The 27,424-nt window shown below is 36.9% G+C and overlaps 1 protein-coding gene across 1 annotated transcript in view; it reads left to right on the plus strand.

Annotated features, from left to right (window-relative positions):
* The window catches only part of LOC121168152 (growth factor receptor-bound protein 14-like), a 65,499-nt gene that overhangs the window by 10,242 nt on the left and 27,833 nt on the right, over positions 1-27,424 (plus strand). Inside the window, exons 2-4 of the mRNA XM_040997972.1 lie at positions 7,589-7,745; positions 23,919-24,040; positions 25,854-25,928. Of these exons, the coding sequence (XP_040853906.1) occupies positions 7,589-7,745; positions 23,919-24,040; positions 25,854-25,928 (354 nt within the window). The remainder of the gene's footprint in view (positions 1-7,588; positions 7,746-23,918; positions 24,041-25,853; positions 25,929-27,424) is intronic.

A 27,424-nucleotide genomic window follows, 5' to 3' on the forward strand; every position in this document is an offset into this window, starting at 1 on the left:
GCCTGACGTGAAGTCTGGATTTCTGGCTTTTGCTGGCTCAGCTATGGCTGTGGTGAGCATCTGGGGAGTGAACAAGGGGATAGGAAATGGCTCTTTCTTTTTCTGTATCTCGATGACTCTTGCCTTTAAAAAAAAAAGCAACTAGGTAGGTGCGTTAAAAACATCCCTCTGAATGGAAGTAATTTTAGACTTCTCTGATACCTGATTTCTTTAAACTGTATACTGTTTCATCTTAGTATTTAACATATAGCAAAATGATTCAGGGTTGAACTAAGAAAGCAGCAGCTTTTCCAGAGTGGTGTAAAGACTTTTGGAACAGTTAAGTTTTGTAAATGCATCATTTTATAATTGCTGTTAGAGTTTGGGATGGGAAATGATGAATAAAGTATTTCACATTCGCTTCAAGGGAATGTGTTGAGTTGCCTAATTCAAAATATCTGAGAATGTCTCTTCTTATCTTAAAACACTGCATTCCTATTTAGAAGAATGTAAAAATTCAGGGCTACTTTGTGACCTCGATATAAAAAAAATTCCACATGACTTGGATAACGTGCCTATCTATTGCAAATAATTAAGAAATTTTGAAACATTTAAAGATGTTTTGTAATTATACTGTAGTTCAGTGGTGAACTTTTGAAGAATTATAGAAATAAGCTTCACTTTTGAACCTGGTTCACAGCAAACTGGTTATGTTTCCTATTTTCTATTAGTTACATGTCAATAATACACTTAATTCTATCTTATGTAATATATGCAATAGTTATATGATTTTTTTAAAGATTTGTTTATTTTTACTTGAAAGGCAGATTCACAGAGGGAAGAAGAGCCAGGGAGGAAAAGATTTCCCATCTGCTAGTTCTCTCACCAAATGGCTACCATGGTCAGAGCTAAGCCTATTCAAAGCCAGGAATCAAGAGCTTCCCCTTGGTCTCCCACGTGGCTGCAGAGTCCCAAGGACTTGGGCCATTCTCCACTGCTTTCCGAGGTCATGAACAGTGAGCTGCATTGGAAGTGGAGCACCTGGGACAAGAACCAGCCCCCATATTGTTTGCTTATACTTGAAGGTAGAGGATTAGCCTGTTGAGTGATATATTATATGAATTTTAATGTGTGAGTAATAGAAGATATGTTAATAAATTTGGTTCTGCTTAAACGTGCTTTTAATCACAATAATATCATACTTACCATGGTGTTTAAATTATTTTAGAGCAAATATTTAATTTTTATTTATTTAAAATTGAATTTAAATTTTCCCAAAATTCAGACATTAGCACCGAAAATAACTTCCTGTACTCTTTTTGTGTGCTTGCCTTCACTTCATCCTCTGTATTCTTGCTTATTCATATACGCTTAACCTGTACTCATTGTTTTACCTGCTGAAGGAGAATCTCATTTCTCCATTTCCTTCTTGGAAGAAACAAAGGGTAAATGGAGCACATCTACGGAGTAACTAATTGCTTTCCAGTTGTGGTGGCACTGTGGCAGAGCCGTTACAGTTAACAAACCCTGGACTTGTTTCAGATATTCTAATGTGAATCCAGATTGGAAAAGGACCTGGCTATCTATCCATTGCCTTCCCAATCCCTCAGGCCAGTGGCAAGGAGGAAGTAGGCTAAGCGTATCGTCTTCGCTCCAAGTATTCTTGGGACTTTTTAAAAGAGTGTGCTGTTAGACCTGACTTTGGGGAATTATTGCTGAGAAATTCTGTGTGTGTTTTGGAGGAATGCTGACACATGTTGAGTTGACTTTCAATTTCTATATCCTTGTATATTCTTGTGTATATACACTAATACACATAAGAACATATACAATATATATAATGTAATATATAGTATATATTTAATATATATACACAAGAATATAAGATTAGCCTGAGCTTCCATTTTAAATATTTTGTCTCTTAGGCTAAAAGCTTTAGTGTTCTCAAACTTTTATCCTGAAAATTACCATGCTTTGTTGTCTGAATTTTAACATTGTTGTGTCTACTCCTTTAAAATGGATTCTATTAATTTTCAGTCCCTTTCCCCCACTTAACTTTTTAAGGAGGATAGTGCAGGGGAGGAGTTGATGGAAAAAGTGTGTAAACATGGGTTGATAGGATGTTGGCCAGAGAATTGCTCCACTCACATTTCAGCAGAACCCTACTGAGGTAACTGTGACCATGTATTAAATTTGCTTTGTGAGATGCCATTTGCTGTGAGGGCAAATGTTTGAAGGCATAAACTCCTCCAAAGGCCAAGGCTGTTCTGATTGTTAGGAATACAGTGTCCCCGAAAGGGCTTCCAACCCAGCCAGTGTGTACAAGCTTAGCCTTCTCTTTGTTTCTGCAGCTGGGCTGGTGTAGAGACTTATCAGTGGCCTATAGCCCTGGCAGGTCAACTTTCAGGTCTCTGATGAAGAAGAGCTTATTCCTTTTCTTATGTCCTCAGGCAGGAATTATTACTGTTGCATACAATTTCAAATGATCTTGAAGGTAAATGGATAATAATAATATTATTACCCCAGTTTTCCCCCTTTATAAAGCGAAGTGGAGATTTTGTTCACTGAATCAGAAAGATACGATATTCCTTTGTTAAACAGCGTCATTAACTATTCCTATGTAGAGGAAACAGGATGCCAATATTTTGTTAAAATGTAATGACTCTGAAGAACAGTTCTGTTATTTGATATCTACATGATCACAAGTCTTTCACTTAGTTTTAATCCACACTAATCATGTCACTTTTGTAGTAGGTTGACATTTTTTTCTTATGTGGGAGTGTTTAGTGAAAGCATCGTTTTTTGGCAGGAAGCTTGTTCAGTACTAATAAGAGAGTTAAAGGTTAAATTAGTTTTTCTTCCTTTTCCATATGTTTTAAGGAAAGAAAGAAATAAAAAGAACAAAGGCACTCCATTGGTAAAGGAAGAAAGTTTCATAATACAAAACAGATCTAGAAGTTGACACGAATTTACTGCTAGAAAGTATCACTCATGGATGAATGTATATTTTGTACCAATGTCTGAATTAAATAGATTTTTAAAAATGTAACTAGTTGAAATGGAGTTCAAAATGTTTTCTCTCAGCAGGTGTTTATTTTAAAAACTGAGTAAACACATCTATTCCAGTCTTTGTTTCTAATGTGCCGTGACTTAATCTGAATGATATAACGGTATTTGACAATTGGTTAATTCTTCCTTTTCCCTTTTTTCTAACTTTGCCTATTGTTGTATTCTTTCGTTGTTTTGAATTTGTAGCATAGATATGGGAACATCTCCTATTTTTCATTCTATTTTTCTTTAAAAAAAAAAGGATTTATCTATTTAGTTTAAAAGCAGAGTTGAGAGCGAGAGATTGATTTTCCATCCAATGATTGATTCTGCAAATGACCACAACTGTCAAGGTTGCACCAGGCAGAAATCAGGAGCCTGAAACTGTGTCCAGCACTCGGATGACAGGGGCTAAAGTACCCACACCATCCTCGGCCTCCCAGGAGCATTAGCCAGGAAATGGAACAGAGGCAGAGGAGTCAGAAGCTGAAGCAGTGCTCTTACTAGATGCTGGTATCACAGGCAGCAGCTTAACATTCAGCAGTGCAGCCCCATACAGTTTTGTTTTGCTTTACTGTTTTATTTTTAAAAAGCAGTTGTACAGAGGTACAGGAAACCTTCTAAGTAGCCACCGGTCATTTTTTTTTTCCACTACTCTATCCCCATGTCCTGTTCTGGTATGTACAGCAGAGAGCTGAAAGAATGACTCATCATTGCACGCATGTGGAGGAAAAGTTCCAGGAGCAGCCACTGGTACTTGATCCTCCTAGCTGGAAGCACAGCAGCAGGGCTATGTAAGGGAAGGCATCCTTAGAATTCAACTAATTTTCTAGCACAGAGACAAATATTGAAAGCATGCCCTGAAGAAGAAAAATGTACTAAGATGTGGGTACAGCAGAGTACTGAGACTTTAAATGAGACGTGGAGAATGTCTGGTCCACAGGCCATATAAGTATTGTGAAAATATTGTCTGGCTCTGCCAAGGCAACCGCAGATCAGACTCAAAATTCGCCAAGTCCTTAGCAGACCAGTTTTTAAGTTGATAATTTAGTTGATGTTATAAATACCCAAATGCCTTTGGCAAAAACAATGCTGCCTATCCAATGGAAGTGGCATCAAAGTGAACAACATATATGTCTTAATCAAGAGGAGCTGAAGAGAAAATTTCAGAGAAGATTATCTGATTTTGATGGTGCATTTTTCATGACTTTCCTTTTGTGCCCTTATGCTATCTCAGTGACTCCTGAGCTGCCATACTATTTTAGTTTTATCCGTGATTTTTTGTGATGAAAAATTGTATACCTGTTGCTTATTCACAATAATTTTAATTTATTGAGCACTAGAATTTAAGTACATAGTTCTTGTCTGAAAACATTTCTAGAGTCTTTTGTACAAATACATGTTGAGTGTGTATGATGTGCAAATCACTGTATTAAATGATCTTGCAGAATGTGTGAGGCTCACTCTGTCAAGTTCTGACTGGATTAGGTCCTGATGATGCAATGAAACTGGAAAATAGACTTTAAAAATCTTGATATTATAGTTGAAGAGGGAGACATGCAAACTGAAAAGTGAAAAATGAGGTTACAGCAAGGGGCATATTACAAAGCCTTGGAGAACTTTCTAGAGCATTGTATTGTATTGGTCTCTCTACCATTGTGAGAGATGTTTATCTTTCTTCAGTAACTTACATAATTCATAACATAATAATGGAAAATCTAACATACAGCATAGCTTGATAAATGTTGAGGGGTGTGTTTATTGTGAAACTCTAATTCTGTCTAATTAGCAGTAACAGTGGGTAGATGTGTCCTAGACCATAGTGAGTTAACATGATTGAAGTTCATTACTAGTTCATGTCACAGTACCCTATTAGTTTCCTAGTTAGGAATCATCTATATGGTCACTTAGGGACAAACATTTATTTTATCACAAGATTCCTCTTTCCTGTGGATACTTATTGTTTTTATTCAGCAAGAGAATGGGTAAAGAATGAAATATGATGTGTAAGAAACTTTTTTTGAGCTGATCCTGGATCAAAACATTCTGTGTGCTTACATTCCATTGACTAAAATTCATCAGATTTCATTAACAGCTAGCCAGTCTTTACCCAAATTTCCATAGCTGAAATGGAGAGATATTTTTGTATAGTCTGATTCTGTTCCTAGCTTTGACTTCTGATATGAACCTGGGAATAAATCATCACTGTCATTTGGATCATTTACAGGATTTAAATATGGATAGGAAAATTTAGAATATTGATGAGTCATGGATATTGTGGAACAACAGGTAAAGCCACCACTTGCAACACCAGCATCTGATATCAAGTGTCATACAAGTCCAGGCATTTCTGATTCTCAGCTTGCTCCCTGCCAATGTGTCTGAGAAGACAGCAGATCATGGCTTAAGTTCTTGGATCCCTGACACCCGTGTGCTTTACCCTCAATAGAGTTCCTGGCTACTGGCTTCAGTCTGAACCAATCCTGTTTGCTGGGAATATTTAGGGAGTAATCCTTTTGAATGGAAGACCTTTCTGACTCTCCCTCTCTGTCAGTTGGAATTTCAGTTCTATCAAACAATTAAATTTATAAATTATTGATAAATTATATAGCTTTGTAACAGAACCATAGTGGTGGGAAAATGATATTGAATAATCATGGAATGCCCTTTATTTCAGTTCGTATTGAATAATCATGGAATGCCCTTTAGTGAAAGCTGTTGGTCAAAGTGGCTTTGATATGTAAATATTGTCTAGGTAGTCTTCATTTAATGTATAAGAAACTTGAAAGTGGAAGGTATGTGAGAAATCCTCAGAAATTACATTGAAACATAGTTTATGAAAAAAATGCATATTTAAAAAGTTTCTTGCACCAAACATATTTTCTTGTAGCATTTATTCATTTGAGAGACAGAAAGAATGTGCATCCATTTATTGGTTCCCTTTCCAGATGTCCACTGGGAGTAGGGAAGTCAGAGCAGGAGTCTGGAACTCGATCTGCTCCTCCATATCTAGCTTCCCTCTTGCCCATGTGGATTGACATTGGCAAGAAGCTGGAGCCAGAAATGGTGCCTAGTTATTCCAATGTTGGGTGTGCACCTGCTCGAATACCTGTTCCTCAGCTTCTCTTCTGATTGTATTTTTCTCTGAATGTTTCACATTTTCCTTGCATAAAGGACTTATGCTTAACTAAACATATAAGTTTGTCAACTTAATGAAATTATATTTTAATGAAAATTCTACTTGTGAACTGCATGAAAGATAATAAAGCATAAAGTATGATAATGATTGATAAAAAGATTTGTAAAGAGTTCATACTACTGAATGGTAGAAAAACAATTAAAAATGAATAATGGATTTGAATAAATGTTCCTCTAAGGATATAAAAGCAAACAACGGATAAATGAAGAGGTGTTCAATATCACTAATCATTAAGGAAATGCAAGTTGAAAGACTGAGGTTTCACATTAAAGCTGTTGAGAAGTCTGTTACTAAAAAGACAAGAAATAACAAATATTACTGAGGCTATAATGGGAAGAGATACCCTTATACACTATTAATGGTAATGTAAACTGTTAAAACCATTATTGAAATCAGGAGAATGCTTTAAAAATTCGAAATAGAATTGATAAAGATATCTGCACTCCCATGTTCATTGCAGCATTATTCACAATAGCCAAGGCATACAAACAGTGTAAATAGTTATGGATAGATGAATGAATAAATAAAGTGAGATCTGTGTGTGTGTGTGTGTATTCTATGGCATACATACACATGCAATGAAATATTAGTAAACCAAAAAAGGGGGGGGGCTCACCTTGCTGTTTACTACAGCATGGTTAATTTAGAAATATGCTAAATGAAATTACCAGATACCAAAAGAAAAATATTGCATGCATGACCTAACCCATGTACTCTTTTAAAAAGTCCAATAAACAGAGAGAGAGCAGAAAACTATAGCTTCAAGGGTCAGGGAGATGTGTGGAAGTAAATGTGAGGATACGGGTCAAAGGACACAAATGAGTAGATATGTAGGAAAAACAAATCTAAAGATTTAATATACAGTATGTGTAGTGTAGGTTGTTGTATTATTTTTTATTGAAAAGGCAGATTTATAGAGAAGGAGAGATGGAGAGCATTATCCTCTGTTAACTTCCCAGATGGCTGCAAAAGCCAGAGCTGAGCCTCTCTGAAGCCAGGAGTTTCTTCCAGGTTTCCTGTGTGGGTGCAGGGTCCCAAGCCTTTTGGCCATTCTCTGCTGCTTTCCCAGGACGTATGCTAGGAGGTGGATTGGAAGTGGAGCAGCACCCATATGGGATCTCGGTGCGTGCAAGGCGAGGATTTAGCTACTGAACCAATGAACCAGGCCCAAGTTATTGTATTATAATTGGCATTTTTGTTAAATCGGTTAAGTTTAGTTGATCTGGTAACGCAAAAATAATTATTTAGGTGAGTCAGAGAATGCATTGAATACCTTAAATTTTTACAGTAAACTTTGTTGTAAAACCAAAGCAAAGCACAATATTAAGTGTTTTTTTGTTGTTGTTGTTTCTACCTACACAGGTGATTAAAGTATACAGTGAAGATGAGACTAGCAGGGCCCTTGAGGTTCCCAATGACATAACAGCCAGAGACGTTTGCCAGTTGTTGATCCTGAGGAGTCATTGTGTTGATGACCACAGCTGGACACTTTTTGAGCACCTACCTCACATAGGTGTAGGTAAGAACGCAGCATCCTGGTTTCACATCATTGTCATTCCATCTCATATAATATTAATCATTGGACAAAAAAAATCCCCTGATGAATACAGCTGGAAGGGAATTATGCGTAATTATTTTCTTTACTTTTTTTATTTCTCCTTGTTGGTTGAGACACAGAGGGGCACAAATACAAACAAGGATAGAAATATTATATATTTCCTACCTCTTTTCATGTCATTCCATGGTACATGATAATTTGGGAACTAAAACATAGAGCTCAAATGGATATATAAATTTCCTAACACTTTTCCTAGACTTTTTCTAGTACAATGAAAACTGAATATTTACTAAAATAAACACTTTTTTTTTTTAACCTAGGACTATGTTGGGGATTGGTTGAAGCACAAGTACCCAAAATGGTGATTCTCTTTATGGGAGAGTGCACCCTATACTTTTTCTTGACGAAATATATATAAATGTATAGTTTAAATATATATAAACAATATATTAAAACAAATGTACGCACATATATATTAACCTTTTAAAAAGTTGAAATTGAAATGCACCTCTGTTTTGTGAACTGTGCAGCAGTTTTCAAAGATTTTTTTAATGTTGTAAAGGATTCATCCCTCCACTAGAATGAGGCAGGATTCTGCATCGATTTTTATTCTTTGCCTTCCTTCTTTTACAGATATTAGAGATAGAAAACATTCTCACAGATAAGTAGATAACAAAGAAGGTGGCTTCTATGGCAATGCCATTTGATCCTTTGAACTCTGTGTTACTCTTCTTTGGTTGCTGTTACAAACTACCATGCACTTTGTGGCTTAACCAAGAAGTTGGTTCTCTTGTAACCCTGAAGGCCAGAAGTCTGCCATCATCATTGCTGTGTTGAAATCAGGCATGCGTGGGGATAGGATTTTCCCGAAGGATTCAGGGGAGACTTCAATCCTTGCCTTCGCCAGTTTGTGGTGGCTGCCAGCATTCCTTGGCATGGGGCTGTGCCACTCAGGTCTCTGCCCTCTGGTCTGGCCAGCTTCCTTCCTGAAGAAAACAGTAACACTCAGGGATCACTTAAGTAATCCAAAACAATTCTGTTTCCAATTCTTAATCATATCTGCAAAGACTCTCCACTTTTTTGTTTGTTTTTGTTTGGGGAACCATAGAATATAATATTCAGATTCCAGAAATTAAAATGTGGCTGACTTTTAGGGATTGCTATTCAGCCTGCCACAAATTCCTTTGTACTATATGCTTAAATTTTTAGTAATAAGTCATCAAATTCACTTTAATTTATCAGTAGCAACTCAGTTAGTTTCTTCAACTTGTTTAAAAAACATTGCAAAATGATTTCATGCCTAGCCATTAGTCCATTGTTTTCTCACATAGCTGCCAATACAGACTTAGAAAATTGTTCCTTTGTTTGATGCATTTGAGGGTTTACGTCCCAGAGCAATGTGCAAGAGCAAGGTTTGGTCTAGATAAGAAGTTTTTTTTTTTCCCCATGAAGTGGAGTAAAAAAAAAACATGATGTTGGCAGAAAGAGTGTTTTCTTATGAGGATTCATTTTGAAAAGATCCTGGAAAGTGGTTTTGCTTAACACTGCCTGCATTCCCTGGGCCTTTAGATAGTGTGGTATGCGTCTAATTTGATGACTGCTGTCCTAGAACTTGTCAGAGCCTCAGGGAGGAGAAGGGGAAGCCTGTGGAAACAAAGCTAGAATCATTCCCCCGTCTCCACAGGGATGCTGAACCTGAGCAGCTCCCCAGCGGACAGCTGCTGAGCAAAGTGGTGCCGGCTGATGGTGACAGGCAAGCAGACACAGTAGCCTGATGCCGAGAAAATCTGAGTTCTGAAGGTGTGCCATGCTGGCCTGTGTGACGTGCCGAAGCATCCTCCTGGGGCAGGCTAAGCTCTACATGCATTTGAGATTAATTTAATGTCTGCTCATGATCCTTAATTGCTCAGATGTCTGAGAAAATTATTCATTTACTTATGGTAGCAGAAATATAGCTGTTTATTGATTAGTGTAAGATAAAATAACAGCATTTTATACCCCCAATATTTGGGGGAGGTGGGGAGCTTAAATTTTTTTGGTTGTTGTTTTTGTTATAGTCACTATAATTTACCTGTGAGAAACACTTTTGATCTTTAAGAATAAAAACTTGCCCTATAAATCCAGCAATGCTTTTCAGTGAGAATGTGTCACTTACATTAAGAAATGGAACGGACAAGACTTTTGAAATAAAAATTTAAAATGGAACACTGAGGATTAATTTGAGAAATATAATTAAATGTAGGCATCAAATAGTCATTCAAGTGCAATTTTCTATTGGGGATTTCTCTGCTCACCTGCCTAAGACTTTTCTACTCTTCAATTGTTAATATATGGCTTGTTAGAGTTATAAAACTGTTTTGATTACCCTAAAATGCACAAAGTTCTGTAAAATCTTGCTTGAATACTATAAACTGCTAAGTATAAAAAACAATATTCAAAAAAACGTGCATTTCTCCATCACTATATTTTGTGGAAACAGCGGAAATAAAATCAAATGTTTGAGAATATTGTCCCAAGTCATAATTAACCATGCATTCAGCTGAAGCTTATGAGGTTAAGTTTTAACTTCACAGCTTTCCCATGTTCATTTTCTTCTTCTGTTACATTTGGATCATTATGTAAATAGAAAAGTTATAGACAGAATGCACTCCAATTCTGACAGTGATAGGTTGAACAGCCTACAGTGCTTCCATATAATACCTTCACAAAATAGCCACCACTGAAGTGCTGTGACTCAGCATCATAGAAACAGACGTGTCCTCGACAAATTTCGCATTGTTTATTAATAATATTTATAGTATATCTTCAGTATCTGTGCTGTGAGGTAACTTTTTCCATTTGTGTCTTAAATGAAAAGTACCAGTACTTTTTTCCTTTTAAATATGACATCTGGTTGCAGATGCCCTGTGTCTGTAGAAGGGACCACTGTCACTGACCTCCTCGAGTTCTGAAGATGCCAAGAACCAAGGGGACCAGACACTCAGCTCTATGCATTGTTTAGGAGACATTCCTAATGTCCTTGGCCACAACTATAAATTTTCAGAGAATAGAATTCTTAAAGGAAAGGGGGTAGTATATAATAAAAGAAAAACAGTATTTATAGGGTCAGACATTTGACACAAGCGTTGAGACATCTCTTGGAAAACCTACGTCCTGTATTGGAGTGCCGAGTTTGAGTTCCCACTCAACTTCACGCGTAGCTCCCATGCTAACCCACATCTCATGAGGCAGCAAGTGACAGATCAAGTTCTGGGATTTTTGTCTGTATGGAAGGGGAATATTAAATTCAGGCTCCTGACTTTGGCCTGAGTCAGCTCTTGGCTACTGTGGGCATTTGGGCAAATAATGGGTGGAAGATCTTTGTCTCTTTTTGTCTTTCTGCATTTCAAATGAAAAAAAAAAAGTATTCCTGGACTCTGAGCAGGCATTTAATCTAGCAGTTGAGATGCCAGCATCCCACTTTGGAGTCCACAGTTGTAGCTCCTGGCTCTAGCTTCTTGCCAGTGCAGACCTGGGAAGGCAGCAGTAATGGCTCAAGTAGTGGGCTTCCTTCCTCGATCTTGGGAGATCTGTTTGACATGTTGGTCACTGGCTCCAGCCTTACGCAGTCACAGCTGACTGTTTTTGGCATTTGGCAGTGAATGAGGATCCTGCTTTTTTTCTTCCTCTCAAATAATTTTTTTAAAAAAAATAAAGTACATTATAGTGACTCTCAGAGAGTTTTCTATGAATTTCAAATGCTTCTTGTACAAAATTTGCCTTTTAAAAATATTTATTTCATTGCAACACAGAGAAGGAGGAAAACACACACACACACACAGGGGGGAGAGAGAGAGAGAGAGAGAGAGAGAGAGAGAGAGAGAAATAGAGATCTTTCATTTTCTGGTTCACTCAACAAATGGCTGCTGTATCCTAGCCAGGCCAGGAAGGGTCAAGCCGAGGCAAGGAGCCTGGAGCTCCATCTGAATCTCCCACATGGGTGGCAAATACCCAACTACTTGACTGTCTTGCACTGTCGTCCCAGATTAATTAGCAGGGAACTTAATAGAAGGTGGTGCTACTGGGACCCAAACTGTATTTATCTGGGATGCCAGACATTTAGCCATCTGAAGCATAATGATAGCCCCCCCAAATTGCTGTTAATTCCATTTCTATAAAATTTTCAATACTCTCATATTTATTTTGACCAAGTAAAAGGGTCATCTAGAAATAACATGTTCTTGAACTTGCACACAGCAAATGTCATGTTATGCACCTTTCAATATAGTTAAAATTCCATATCCTATTCCCAGAAATATGAACATATACTACTCAGAATTTTAACAGAGTAAATCATTCCAAGCAGCTAATAATACACTGATTTTGTTAACCACCTTCGAACATTTTGACTTGGGATAACATGGTCCTGGTTGTCCAGGCTGTTTAATAATCGCTGGATACGATATGTCAGCATCTCTACAATTATTGCTCATTCTGATACTGGTTTTGTAACTCGTGTGCCTTCTTTCACAGCCACTGGGTGTCACTGTAGCTCCCCAGATGGAATCGTCTGTTATTAGGGTCAATGAAAAAGAAAGTTGGGGCAGAGAACTTCAGCGTGAGTCCCCTGGAACTTTGAGATCTATGTTTGTCTTGCTCCCATTTTGATTGCTAATTGAAAGCATGGTATGAGGCAGTGGCAATTAACACAGTACCTCCAGCACATACCTATAGACTGCTTGGGAAGAGGAATTAATTGCATTTTAGTTTCATTGTTAGGGACAGCAGAGATTTCCATTGTGAGTATCCTTCTGGAGTGACTTTAATAAGCAAAATGAATGACTGGAGGCTTTTAATGAAACCGTTTTCATGTATGCTGCTATATCCACAAGTTCTCTTTAAAAGCAAAGCAACATACGGGTCAGCATGGGACCCGTTTACTGCCTTCTGCTTTGAAATGGTTTCTTTCTGTCTCCTTTTTATAAGCCAGTGAGACACACATGTTTTTCCTTTTTTCTGAAGCTGATCTATAATGGCAAATTCTGTGCTGTTTATAGCCACGCAGTCTTCAGAGTAGTGACAACCCTCGTTGACAGTTAAAATAATTGTGATGTTTTGGGGAGAAGTAGCACTGTGCTTACTTCTTTCCAGGAGCTCCTGTGCCAGGATCCTGGTGGCATAGCCACTGGAAATGGGTACTGATTAGTCAGCAGTTTGAGAAGTACCCATAACTACTTTTATCTATTTATTCAACTGATTTTTCCACCCATCTATTCTCATATCCTCCATGGTCTGAGTTCAGATCCCATCATTTCTCTCCTCTAGAATTACTTAGCATTGCAAGGGGTCCTCTTGCCTCCAACCATTGCAAGGTTATTCTGAGTGCAGACCTGGCTCTCCTTGCAGGTTCATGATCCTGTGTGGAGCTTGTAACACCCTGTGGCCTGCAAATTAGCTTCCTGATTTCACTCCTCTTAGTGCCTCTGCTCTTGTTTATACATCAGGCAGCTGTCCACAGATTCTTCTATACATCTCAGTTAAGATTTTCAAGAATCCATTTCCTGTCCTTTTTTTGCCTTGCTAACTACAGTGCATTTTCCAAGGCTTAGTTATTGAAGCTTTTTTTTTTTGATTTGTTTGTTTTTATTGGAAAGGCATATTTACACAGAGGAGAGGCAGAAAGACCTTCCATTCATTGGTTCCCATCCTCAAATGACTGCAAAGGCCAGAGCTTAGTTGATCCGAAGCTGAGCTGATTTGAAGCCAGGAGCCAGGAGCTTCTTCCAGGTCTCCCTTGCGGGTGCAGGATCCTATGATTTGGGGCCCTTCTGTGCTGCTCTCCCAGACCACAATAAGCAGGAGCTGGATGGAAGCAGCCGAGACACGAACCAGAACCCATATGGGATCCCAGTGTTTGCAAGCTGAAGATTTAACTACTGTGCCATTGTGCTAGGCCCAATTATTGTGATGTTAAAATAGTAGGAAGGGGCCCGGCGCGGTGGCGCAAGTGGTTAAGGTCCTCACCTTGCACGCCCGGGATCCCATATGGGCACCGGTTCTATCCCTGCGGCCCCACTTCCCTTTCTGCTCCCTGCCTGTGGCCCGGGAGAGCAGCAGAGGACGGCCTGAAGCCTTGGGACCCTGCACCCGCGTGGGAGACCTGGAAGAGGCTCCTGGCTTCGGATCGGCATAGCATTGGCCGTTGCGCTCACTTGGGGAGTGAATGATGGGACGGAAGATCTTCCTCTCTGCCTCTCCTCTCTGTATATCCGCCTTTCCAATAAAAAAATAATAATAATAAAAAAATTTAAAGAAGAATGCTGGTTATCATTTATTAAAAAAATAGTAGGAAGATGTATTCCCTAGACATTTCTTGAAAATACCAATGAAAACAGAATAAAGATGAGATGTCTCGGCTGCCTAAGTTGAGTAATAGCTGGCCAAGTACCACTGTGTGGGGAGAGTTGAGATAGAAAAGCCATTGGAGACATCCCACATTCGTCTTTCTGCAGGTGGATTGTTTTGAAGGTATCCCATATTAATCTTTGTGCATTTTCCATGTGAGGGGAGGATTGGAAATGCATCTGCCTCTTCCGTATGCCAGCCCTTTGGTGCAGAATATTGCTTCTGAAGCTGTTTCTTGGGATGATCAGGATACTTGCTGGTAACACCTGTTCTTATACAGGTATCCCTTGCCTGAAGGCCACAGAGAAGTGCAGGAGACAAAGAAAGTGTTAGCAAAGAATTGTACCTTGCTGTGTGATGCTCCCATGAGATATGCTGCAGGTGGTGCAGCAAATAATTAGTTTAAGCAGGCATTGAATATAGGAATTTGTAAAGCAGGTTGAATATAGTATGGTTTAGTTACAAAAGAAAATCCTAATGTATAACAGGAGAGTACTAGAAATTATGGGTCATCAGTAGAATGTTGTGTTACGCAGCTCTTGCTCTCCTAAGTGTTTCCTCTGAAGACTGATAGAAACAAATACATGAAATTGATGATGATACTTGCATAGTCACAATGACTAAGCAGGTACAACATTTCCTAAATTCCAGGAGCATTGTATACGCATAGGCATGAGTAGACCCACAGAAACAGGCATGAAAGGGATATACAAAAAAATTGGATACTTATTCCTGTTTGGAAAGTTTAATATATTATCAGTGGTAAAATTTTCTCTAACGGAAACATTATTTTAGTAATCAGAGAAAAAAGCAGTAAGGTCAATATATAAAACTGTTCTAAATCAGATGATTTTTCTGAAGTCTTTTTTGGGTCTAAAATGTCTCCCTTTTTTGTTCGTTTCCATAACATTATCTATAGCCTTGTTAATAATGACTGCATTGCCAAAATCAAGCAGCAGTCCCATGACAACAGGACCCTGCTTACTAGGGTTTAAGACAAATAAGTATGTTTGTAACTAAGATGTGCTGAATTTTGAAGAAGTTTTCAAGTTATTCTTGAATGAATTATAAAGTACACAGAAGGAAAAGACTTGGAAGCAAAGTAACAAGTCACTTGCTAGTGACTTGTTAAAATTCCATCCCAGATGGAATTTTATTCTGAGTCTTTAAAGGATGCATAGAGTAATTTGAAAATTACATAAGCTGCTTCTAAACTCTTCAGATACTTACCCAGCCTGCCTATAATCATCTAAATGCAAACATTGTTGTGCAAAAAAATAAGGCTTTCTATGAAAATAATTTGTTATTGTTGGATTAGAGCTAATACAAAGACTGGATTTGCTGAAGAATGAACTGCAAGGCTTTTATCACCATCACCCTGAAGTGTCACTATTTTCCTATTATTGCACTAGGGGAGTTGAATCTGGCAGTGGCAATTTTCTGGGGGATCCTGCTGGCATTAAGTAGTATTCTTAGGTTAAGGAACCTTTTAGAAATTGAGCCCTGTTTTATTCTTTGCTTCTGCGCTCTTTGTTTTGCTTGGTCAGAAGCTGTTCATTTTTATCTGAAAATAAGATTGACAAAATGTATGTAGTTTCTACCCAGCACAGAGTAGTACAAGGACCATTTGTCTCCTGGAGTTTCCTGTAACAAAGGCATACAAAGAATTGTTTTCTGGGTGAATTAGAGGTAAAAGCCACTTTTGTTTCTTCTCTTATCAAGTGATGAGAAGAGTAGGGACTCAGGTTTCTATTTGAGCCCTATGCTGTACTTTCAGTAGATTCAGCCAAGAAATCCAAGCAGAAGGTCACAGGTGAGCACTTTCCATTCTTGGAGGATTGAGGTTTTTAAAAAGACTTTGAAGTTAAATCAACAGTTTCAGAAGAAACTTTTCTTCTTTTTCTCTTGTTTTTTTTTCTCTTTTAAAGAAGAAGTTCCTGAACATTTAATAGAAAATTAAATTAGAGATATTTATCGTTATTTGGTAATATTTTTTATTGCTGTAAGACCTTACCATTCCATTAGCAACAAAAATAAAACTTAAGCAATATGTTGTTTTGTTTTTCAAAAGCATTAGAAAGTCAATTTTGAAGCTTGTTTTCTCTTTTCCCCAATTCTTGATTGTTATTTTTACTTATGTTACAGTGGCATTTGAGAATAATAATTCATTTTCAGAAAGCTTTTTAAACTATATTTGTTCCTGTAACATTTTATTAGTGCATTTAATCTAGTGTTTTGGATAGATTATATAAAGTAAAAATAAATAATGTCTTTAAAAATAATGATGATGAATTTATGTGAAGACTACCTGGGGTCATTTCCAAGATGCTAACTCCAAAATTGTGTTCATTTTGGGCTTTGAGCATTGCAACCAAAAGCTCCTAGTTGCAGGATTGATCATGGTGTCTTTTACGTGTTTAAAAATACATGTTATAAATACTTCAATAGAATTACCTTGTTGGCTAAAATTTGCTTGATTATAGGGTGAAGCTAAAGGAGAAGAGTCAAGGAACGTTTACTGGGCTGTGGGGCTTGGTGTTAGGTGTTTTGCTTTATTGGGTCTTGGTAATGGTGTTTTATAACTATGCTTGGGCAAAAATAAGAGAGTCTTCAGTGATGTTTTACCTCCTTTTTGAGCATTCTTCTTTTTCCTTTCGAGGTAATCCATCTACCTAGATTGTCTCTTCCTGTTAAACTTTGTCTGCTAAGGTTTATATTTAATAAACCATCTGCATTAAAAAAAAACAACTTTGTTTATAAGATGTGATTGACTTGTGATCAGTTATATACCCTTCCAGGATTGTTTGGATTGTGGTACCATTAATTCTTTAACATAATGAGCTTGTTTAGGAGATGATGTATGACAGTACACCTAAGTTTGGATTATGATACATAAATTTACAAAGAATAGCTAATACAATTTTTTAAAAGACATGTGATAATCAAATCTGATCCCCATTATTAAGCCAGTGCTTAAGGTAAAAAAGAAAAACTATAGCTACATTTGGTCCTCTGGACTTTTATTTGCTGCCAATGTATGCTATCTGAATTTTCAATAAAATAATGCCAGAGGATTTTTTTGAAGGAATGGAACATCTGCTGTTTACATTCTCACAAATGCTCTGGTTTTTGATATTTTGCTTTTCTCTTACTTATGCCTAAAAGGCAGGGAGGCAGAAAAGAGACAGACATCTTCCATTTTCTGGTTCAGTTTCCAAAAGACTGAGCTGGCCAGGCTCAAGCCAGGAGTCTGGACTGTATTTGGGTTTCTTTAGTTATTGGTAACATGGACCCAAGTACTTGAGCCATCATTTATTGTTTACCAAAGTGTGCATCAGCAAGAGTCTGGATAGGAAGTAGGGCAGGTAAAATCAAAGTGGACATCGCAAGAGTAACTAAGAACTGTATCGAGTGTTCATGCCTTTATATATTTATAAAGACATATTTCTTCTTAAGGTCATCAGAATATTCTCTTTATGTTAATAATTTCATAGTTTAAACATTTAATATTCTAATTCTGTAAAATATTCTCTAAATGTTTTATTCCTTATTTTTTCTTTCTAGATTGACATCCTTTCATTTGCAGGTTTCAGCAGAACCCCTTACTGGATTCACTTCTTTATGACCACATATATTAGAGTACCCGGCTTTTCAAATACAGCTTGCTTCTGCAACACTATTTATATTTTCTTTTTCGACAAAATCCAAACTAAAATGATTTATGTTACTTTCATGAAAAAAATCCAAATTAAAATGGTTTGTGTTACTTTCATGAAATAATAAGTATGATAAAATTAAAAGCTGGCCTATTATTTTGTTATATTCAAAATGTGGTTTTTATTTTCAATTAACTAGGAACCATTTATTAACACATTTTGGAATAAAAGAAATTGATGAAACTGAAACATGAGAACTACAAGAACATGATGAAATGATGTTGGCTGATATAGAGAGAATGTGTGGGATGGGAACAGAGCCAGCAGAGGGACAGGAGATGCCTGGCAGGTGGGGACGTTTATAAAGGCAGAATGGATGTTGTGCTAGTGAGAGAGCATCAATACAAAGCTGACATTCCACCTGGGCATATTGGCCTTTCTAAACTTCAGTTTCTATCTGTAAAATGAAAATATAATTTGCCTACTTGATAATATGTTAATTTCCTGTGGACACAATAACAAATTATCAGAAGCTTTGTAGCTTCAGTAGAAGAAATAGATCATTTCTTGTAACCTAGTGGCTAAAAGACGTGGCTTGAATTACCTATATCCCATACTAGAATGCCTGGCTTTGGTTCTGGGTTCTGCTTCCCATTGAAGCTTCCTGCTAATGTATATTCCATGAGGCAGCAGATAATAACTTGAGTCATTGACACCTCTGTGGGACTCCTGGTTTTCCCTGGCCCAGCTCCTGGTGTTGGAGGCATTAACTTGGCCCAGCTCCTGGTGTTGGAGGAGTTAACCAACAGATTGTGCAATGAACGGACTCTCCTCTCTCTCACACCCCTCTTCCCACCACCCCGTGTGTGTGTGTGTGTGTGTGTGTGTGTGTGTGTGTGTGTGTGTGTCTTCATTCCAGATAAACACAGATTAATTTTTTAAAGGGAATTACCATTCTGTAATGACAGAAGGGAAGTGAACAAATGGAAATGCATGCTTTACTTGGTTGTAAAGTGTCTCCCTCCTTCTGGAAACTCTGGAGGAATGTGGTGCTTGCCACTCCCAGCTTCTGGTGACTGCTACTGTTCTTCAGCTTGTGGTTGCCCAACTTGAATTCTGGCCTCCAGGATCTCATTGCTGTTTACTCTTTTGTCTGTATCAAATCTGTTTCTTCCTCACTCTTATAAGAATGCATAAGTAGCAAAGTGTTGGAGTTGTGCCTTTTGTTGAAGGACTATACTATTGTAATAAAATAGGGGAAAACAGTGGAAGGTAGGGAGGAGAAAGGGACAGTAGAAGGAAAAATCCCTGAGCCTGTGGAACTATATAATAAAAATTAAAAAAAAAAGAATGCTTGTGGTTGGATTTAGGAACCACCTGGTTAACCCAGGAAAATTTCCTTGCTTCAGCAGCCTTGATTTGGGTTCGGGCATTGTGGCGTAGTGTGTAAATCCACTGAATGAGTTGCTGGCATTCCAGGTGGGCTCTGGTCCGTGTCCTTGATGTTCCTCTTCTGCTCCTAGGAAAAGCAGTGGTAAATGTTTGCGCCCATGCTACCCATGTGGGAGATGTGAAGGAAGTGCCTTGCTCTTACTTTGATCTGACCCACCCCTGGCTGTTACAGCCACTTGGGAAAACATTGGATTGAAGACTTACCTCTCAGCAATACAAATTTCAAATTATTGAATATATTTTTTAAAAAAGTTATCTGTGAAGACTTTGTCATATAATATTACAATTAAAGATTCCAGAGATGGGGCTCTTGTAACTTGAGGGCTGTTATTCAGCCTATTCCCGATATTACCCAAATTTAGTAAAAGAATAAGATAGCCTTGGGATTGAGACATGCAGAGGTAACTGTAACTTGAATGCATTTCTTTGCTTTGAGTCTCCTGTCTTTTGTATTGCAAATGTTTTAATCTCCTATTATTTGTGCCTTGGATTGTTCTTAGTTGAGGTAATTAATCATTTCAGTTTCTATCTGTGAGTTTCATATAGGCATACTATTCCTAGGTGAGAATTTAGACCTACAGTCAGACCCTCAACATCCTGTTGGGAAATGTAAGTCAAAAGAGAGGTTTTTATTTAACTCTTGCCAAACTTTTTTTTTTTAAATTTTCTGGAAACTCCTGCCACTCTTAATGTTTTTGCTATGAAGCCTCTAAACTATGTTATCTCAACCCCACATCCCCCAGTTAATTTAAATAACTTACTAAATGATCTTAATGAGTTCCAAACCTTAGAGCCTTTTTCTTTCTTTTTTTTTTATTATTTTTATTGCTTTATGACACAGTTTCGTAGGCACTGGGGTCTCCCTTTCTCCTCCCCAATTCCCCTCCCCTCCCCAGTTTTCCTTCCCTCCAGTCTTACAATAGGTGTCTTTGGAGAATTTCACAAGTCCATCTTGCTCCCACTGAGGTGTCTTCCAACAAAGTAGGAAATTAGCAGCCACTTCACTCACTAATTCCATCCTTGTGATGCATGCATTGGGGCCATACTTCTCTCTGTTTCCACCTATGAACATATCAATTTCTGCTACACTTCCATTATTAATCCCCTTAGGTACAGTCCACCACAGGGACAAAAGCTAGCTAATCCTGAATATTGTGCGGTCAAGCAATTAAATATCTGTAAAAGTTAAAACTCATAAAAGTCACAATCCTCAGAGGCTACAATATTGAATGTTGAAATCCTGAAAGCCACATTCTTATTAAAGCAGGTTGCAGAACAGAGATTTAAAGATCATTTCTGGGAGGAATTGGTGAGTTTTTAGTTATTTGCAAGTAGCTGCATCATGTTAGCTGGAACAAAACTCCCAGAAACCTTGTAACAGTCATTTTGAATGTATCTGTTGAGTGTTTCCTGGGTGGCTGGTAGCATTGTTCTTTGCATTTCCCTGTACTGTGCATTCATCTCTGTATTCTGATTAATACTAGAGGGATACATTTTTTTTTGGTCTTTAGAAAGTTTTAATTGGTTTCATGCGCCTTTTATAAATTTAACTGTGAAAATGCCTGATCACTTTCACAATATTGATTTCATGGGTGAGTATTCTGTATGTGCATTGAAAAGTGAAACTTTGTTTATTAAGGAAATGATATTTAAGGATTTGGGTTTTGGACAGTTGCATACATTAAGTTCATGTGTACATACATGCACATGAGGTATGATGCTTATGTATCCTCACTTTTCATCAGTACTTTCACAAGGCTTTGATGTTCCATCATCTGGTTTAGAAAGCTGGAGGCACATAACTAATAATAACACATTTGTACAATTCACTTTTTGCTCAATTTCTTAATGAATATGGCTCACCTGTAATTATTGTACCTGAGTTTTATACCTGCTAAAATATATATTTTTGTAGGTTTTGTTGGATAAAGTGGCTATGAAGTGTTCTGTCATATTTTTATGTTTCTCAAATTAATCTTTCTTTAGAGATGTGAACAAGATCTTTTAAAGACTTTAACAATTATTTATGCTGGAATAAATTTTCAGGATTTTGGACTTGAGGGATTGTAAACTTCAAGAGTTTTGATCTTTTGGTATTCTTATATTTGAGGGTATGAGTCAAACTCATTAGAGGCTATAGAAGAAAAAGTGAAATTGTCAACTGAAACAGGAAATTAGGGAATGGGGTTGTGCGCTGGTTGAGAGACCTTGGAAAGGAGAATGTCTGATACCTTGAGGTGACAGGAATCAGAAATGGAGAAAATGCAGTAGTCTTAACTCTATGTTGTTTAAAAGGGCGTGCTGAAAATAACATTAAGAGACATGGAGTTCAGAAAATTTAATGGAAAAAACAGTTTGAGAAAAAAATGAAATGGCCTTGTTATGTTTAAAGTTCTTTTATTTATTTATTTATTTATTCATTTTGGTAAATGTACATAACATAAAACCTACCATTTCATCTATTTTTAAGGGTGCTATTCAGTGACATTGTTTACATCGCTATATCACAGTCACCGGTTGTTGCTAGAACTTTGTCTTCCAAACTGACATTCTGTGCCCCTTAAACAATAACTCCTGTTTCTCTTTATCCTCAACTACTGTTTTCTCCTTCATTGCCTCTATTCATTAAATGATTGTAATTACCTCAACTAAATGGAGTCATTCAGTATTTGCCATTTGTATCTGCCGTATTTACTTACACGTCAACTTTAAGATTTATCCGTATTGAAGCACATGAAAGAATTTCCATTTTAAGCCTGCATTCTCCATTGTGTGAATGTATTTTGTTTATTCATTCAATATTGATGGTTGTGTTGCTTCCAGGTTTTCCTGCTGTGAATAATACTGCTGTGAGCATAGGTTTGCAGGTATTTCACCCAATCTTGGCTGTCACTTCTTTGGAGTATATACTGAGAAATGAGACTGACTGTGTCATGGGAATTCTCTGTTTTACTATTTTGAAGAATTTCCATTCTAACATTGATTTTGGACAAACTGAGCAACCAGAGAATCTCTTAGCAATGATCCAGGAGTGAAAGAAATGTTAGCTAAATGATTTACACCAGCATTTCAACAGATGTGGCGACTGAAGAGGTTGAAGTGGTTAAGACAAAGGGGATGGAAGCAGTTGAGCCAAGGACTGAGTCTTAAGAGAGGAGTGAGGGGAGCCAGTCAATGAGACAGAAAAGGAGTGATCAGACTTAGGAACAGAACCCAAGTGTTGGTGCACTCTGAACTCACACTCATCCATATTCATTGAGCACTCTTACAAGAACTTCCTTCCAGATGAATAAGCTTCTTTTAAAGTGTGGCATTACTTTCAAGGGTTTGGGGGTTGAAGGTCACAGATCATTAGCAAGTGTTGAATTTCTGAGACACAGATACTTTTTTGAGAGGTCCTAGACACACTAAAAATGCAGAAAATTTCCATATTCCTTTTTTGGTTATTTCCCATTTCTTCTTGTGCATTGATAATTTTACAATTTTTTTTATGTGTTACTGAAATATGACATTTTATACAGCAAAACTTGAGCAAAACATATGTGGACAACTTAGTGAATTCTCAAATATTGCCTATGCTAAATATCCAACACCCAGTTTAAAAACTGCAGTGTTACCATTACTCTAGAAATCCCTTTCATCTTGCTACTTACCCAATGTTTCTATGAAGGTGCAGTTTCTCTGTTTTGAATGTTAGGTAAGAGGATTCACACAATATGTACTATTTGTGTCTGACTTTTCCTTTAACATTGCACTTGTGAAATTCATGCATACTGTTATAGGTCATGGTAGTGTATATTCCAATGTGTGCTTTTATGTCATTTATTCATTTCTGTGTCTAGAAGTACTAAGGTAATTTCCAGTTTAGATTTATTATTAATAGTACTGCTATGAACATTATCACAATTTCTTATTTAAATTGAAATTTTTCATGTTATTTTTACTGCTTTAGAGCTACCCTTGCTTACTTCATTTAAGTGCCCTTCGTCCTACCTATTTTCCTTAATATTAATTTTAGAAATATGAAATGTAAGAGGAATTGTGTTCCTTCCCAAACTGTTTCTGCCTTTGCTAAAGTTTTCCTTGTAAAGCGTTCATCCTTTTTAAAGGATCCAAGGTATACATTTAAAATGCAGATTGAACCTGTCAATATTCTCCATCTCTTAATGAGGTGAATCATTCAACCTTGAAACGAATATTTTAATTTTGACACCATGATGAGTTAAGGAAAAAACTACTTCCCATATATTTACTGCAGGCTTGTTGTCAAACTTAAATGATAATTTAGAGAGTAACCAAATGAGATCAAGAATTGGCAAAAAGTTCATTGTGACATTTTAATGTATTTGTACTTTCAGGTAAGAATCTACTTGGTAATAAGCTCAGCATTACTGATTCAGCATTGGCTATTTCAGGATTTAATTGAGTTTTCATGTTGACTAAAGACAAAACATATTTTGTATTTTGTATGGGAATATATGTAGATGTGATATATAAATGAATGAAATTTTAAAAGTTTAAGAAAAGTTAGCATTGTCTTAAAAAAAAACGAACATTGTCTTTATTTCCATTTTGCCATGAACTTTCTGAAGTCTTTTGTGTATGATTTTATATCTGTCAAAATTCTCACTATGGTTTTCAGAAAGAATAATAGAAGACCATGAACTAGTGACCGAAGTGCTATCTAACTGGGGAATGGACGAAGACAATAAGTTGTTCTTTAGAAAAAATTATGCCAAATATGAATTCTTTAAAAACCCAATGGTAAGTTAAATTTTCATGAAACGTTATGGAAAAAATACATGAATTGGTGAAATTTTATGTAAACAGAAGTCACAATACATGAAATCATCCTATTTGGTAAATTGTGGGTAATGATTCTGGTTTCTTTAAAATTATGGTGACATTTCTCCCTGTTCTAGCAATAACCAGACAATAAAGCATAAACTCAGGAACTGTTTCTTAGTCAAACTGATTAAGTCTGAATTCACACAAATTTGATTCATTTTAGAATGAATGCAAAAAACAAACAAACATACATACAAACTGGTTTTGGGGAACCATTGCTTTTTTCTCTTGTGTTTTTAGAAAAAAATGCATGTTTGAGAAACTGATTATTACAGATTTTCAGAAGGATTCTAAAATATTATAGCTTAACACTTTTGATAGAATTTAGGAAATTTAGATGAAAACCCTTATAAAGTAAGGGTTGGATGATTGGACTATTTAATTTAGCCTGGAATTCGAGATTGACATAGATCTTGCTCTTTCAAATTATTTTGTTTTCAGAGCAATAATCCCCAAGCTAAGTGGAAATAAGATAAAGACCAGTGCTTTATCAAGTAAATACTGCTTTCATTATAGTTCTCTTTAAAAGAAAATAAACATATGTCACATTCTAATGAAGACTAGGAATCTTGAGGAGTCAGAATTGCCTTTGGGCTCATTATTTTAAATTGTTTTTGTCTCTGCAACTGTAGTATATTTTTACACTTAGTTTTGAATAATTGGATTGAAATGATGCTTTATGAAAAAATATATAATATGTACCATAATAGAATATTTTCAAACCCTGACAGACCTCTTAGGCTCTCTTTTATTTTAACCTATAAATAGAAACATAATGGGATAATCTTTGACAAAGAAAATGGGAGTTCTTATAAAAATTAAATAGAGTTATGATTTAAAGGGAAAGCATCTTCTTGTAAGTCTATTAAAAACAAGAGCTTAAAGATTACATTTAAGAAATATCTTCATAGCAAACTTTTGGTTTCATTTTTTAATCAAACAATGTCAGAAATTTGTTTTATAGACACCAAACAATGTTTTTTCACTGAGGGTTGGGGATGTTTGTGTTGTCACAACCTAGGCAGCTTGGTGGAAAGAAGATAGGAATGCTAGCAGCCATGCTCTAATGAACAAAACACAGAAGTTTTAGACCAAAACTTATTCATAGCAAAGTTCATTGAAAGTTATTGAGAATCTGTGTCCTCAAGGAAGTATGTTAGAAAAGATTTTCCCCAAACTTATCTGGTCATAAAACTTCCAACGGCTGTCCCACTGCCTGTTAAAAACACAAAATCCAGGATCTATCTACCCAGAACTACTGAATGAAAAAAACCTCTGGAATGAGGACCAAGACTTACTGATTTTAAACAATTGGTTTGGATGAGCTTTATAATTGGGACTTGAAGCTCTCCAGGCCAGTATTGATTATTCATTCCTGCGTTGGTGGGCTGTGATCATTGCATACCTTCTGCTGTTTAATGAGCCTGAGGTTAGCCTGATTTAGGAAATGGTCTAATGGTGTCAGGATGTGAGTGAGGTGGGTCTCAGCACATTGTCCATACTACTGCAGTGGTTTGTAACTCCCTGCATCAGCATCATCTGGGGGTATATTTGATAACATTTGGGCTCAATTCCAGGCATCATCATGAAGATGCCAGAGGTTAGAGTCGTGGGATAGGCTTTTCAAAAGCACTTTGAATGAATTTTAGAGCAGCTTAAAGGTGATTGATCATACTGACTCTTTGCTGAAGTGAGTTTAGGGATAATTTAACCTGTATCTTTTTGTCAGTATTTTTTTCCAGAACATATGGTGTCTTTTGCAACTGAAACCAATGGTGAAATTTCCCCCACACAGATTTTGCAGGTAATGTTAAATACGTAAGAAATAACATAATATAAGGCATGTATGAGGAACATATGGATGCCTGCCCAGACTTTGAAATTTAATACCTTGAATGACTACATTTTAATATAGGAAAATTACCTGGGTAAAAATTGCTCTAGATTCGTAAAGCCGGATCAATATTCCTTTTCCTAATTCTGGTCAGTTGTCGAGAGATTTTAAACATAGAATGCTTCGTGAAAAGCATATTGCAGTGTTTTATCCTGTACTGTGTATAAAGATGTTAGTATTCTTAACAATTTTTTTTAACTCTCCTGTAAACTGCAAATAGGTGCAGTAGCCTGTTGGCCAAATTCCTTGTCTTGCATGCACTGGGATCCCATATGTATACCGGTTCTAATCCCAGTGGCCCTACTTCAATCCATCTCTTTGCTTGTGGCCCAAAGCCTTGGGAACCTGTACCACCTGGGGGAACCTATAGCACCTGGGGGAACCTGTGCCACCTGGGAGACCCTGAAGAGGCTCCAGGCTCCTGGCTTTGGATCAGCATAGCTCTGGGCCATTGCGGCTGCTTGGAGATTGAATCAGCAGACAAAAGATCTTCCTCTTTGTCTCCTCCTCTCTGTATATCTGGATTTCCAATAAAAATAAAATAAACCTTCAAAAATGTATTTACTATTGTCTTTCATAATTAACATCTGCAGTTCTTAATGTTGAAAATATTAGGCATTATAGGGAAAAATTGATTGAGTATATTTCTACACTATTACCTGTTTAATGCTCTAAAATTCGTGCATATAATTGTATAAAACTAGGAGCTGAATTGAGATTAGTTTTTCTGCTAAAAAAATCCCTAGCTTTATGTCTGTTGAACTCATTTCTTCCAAGTGGTTAGTGAGTGGCTTGAGATAGTCATTTTATAACACACAGTCATTATAACATGTCGGGATTTTTTTTTATTCTGATGCACAGATTTTATATCATAAGCTCTGAATTTTTTTCTTCACAGGTTGATATTCAACAGTGTCTTTAGAATGCTGCTACTTGAGCAATCCCCCACCCCTTGTCCTGCTCAGTAATCTCTAATCTTTAATACAAGCAAATTTCAATATTTCTTACATATCTATGACTATGTTAAATGGGTTTGTCTTTTGCAGATTTGCTTTCCGTGAGCTTTTGAATAGACTGTATTTAATTGTCACTATTCAGACTATTTTTAGAAAAGTGATTAGTCCCAGAGCAGAGTTTTCAGAATCTGGGGTGAATGACAGCAGCAACTGTATCCCCAGACCCCAGATTTAGTCAGGATGCCTCTCACTTTATTAATACACTGGAGTGGTTTGGAATATTCTTTTTTCTTTTCTGCCTCCTTTCCCAGATCTTCCTATAACATGGTTATATTGCTTTAATGTTAAATTATAAAAACAAGAGAAATGGTAGGCTTTGGAAGCAGCCAGCCCTGCGTGTGCCCTTAGCCTCTTCTCCCCACTGAGGCGATGTTTCCACTTTTTAAAAGG

This window comes from Ochotona curzoniae, unplaced genomic scaffold, assembly GCF_017591425.1.
Source record: "Ochotona curzoniae isolate NIBS_2020 unplaced genomic scaffold, NIBS_Ocur_1.0 patch65, whole genome shotgun sequence".
In the NCBI taxonomy this organism is placed as follows: Eukaryota; Metazoa; Chordata; class Mammalia; order Lagomorpha; family Ochotonidae; genus Ochotona; species Ochotona curzoniae.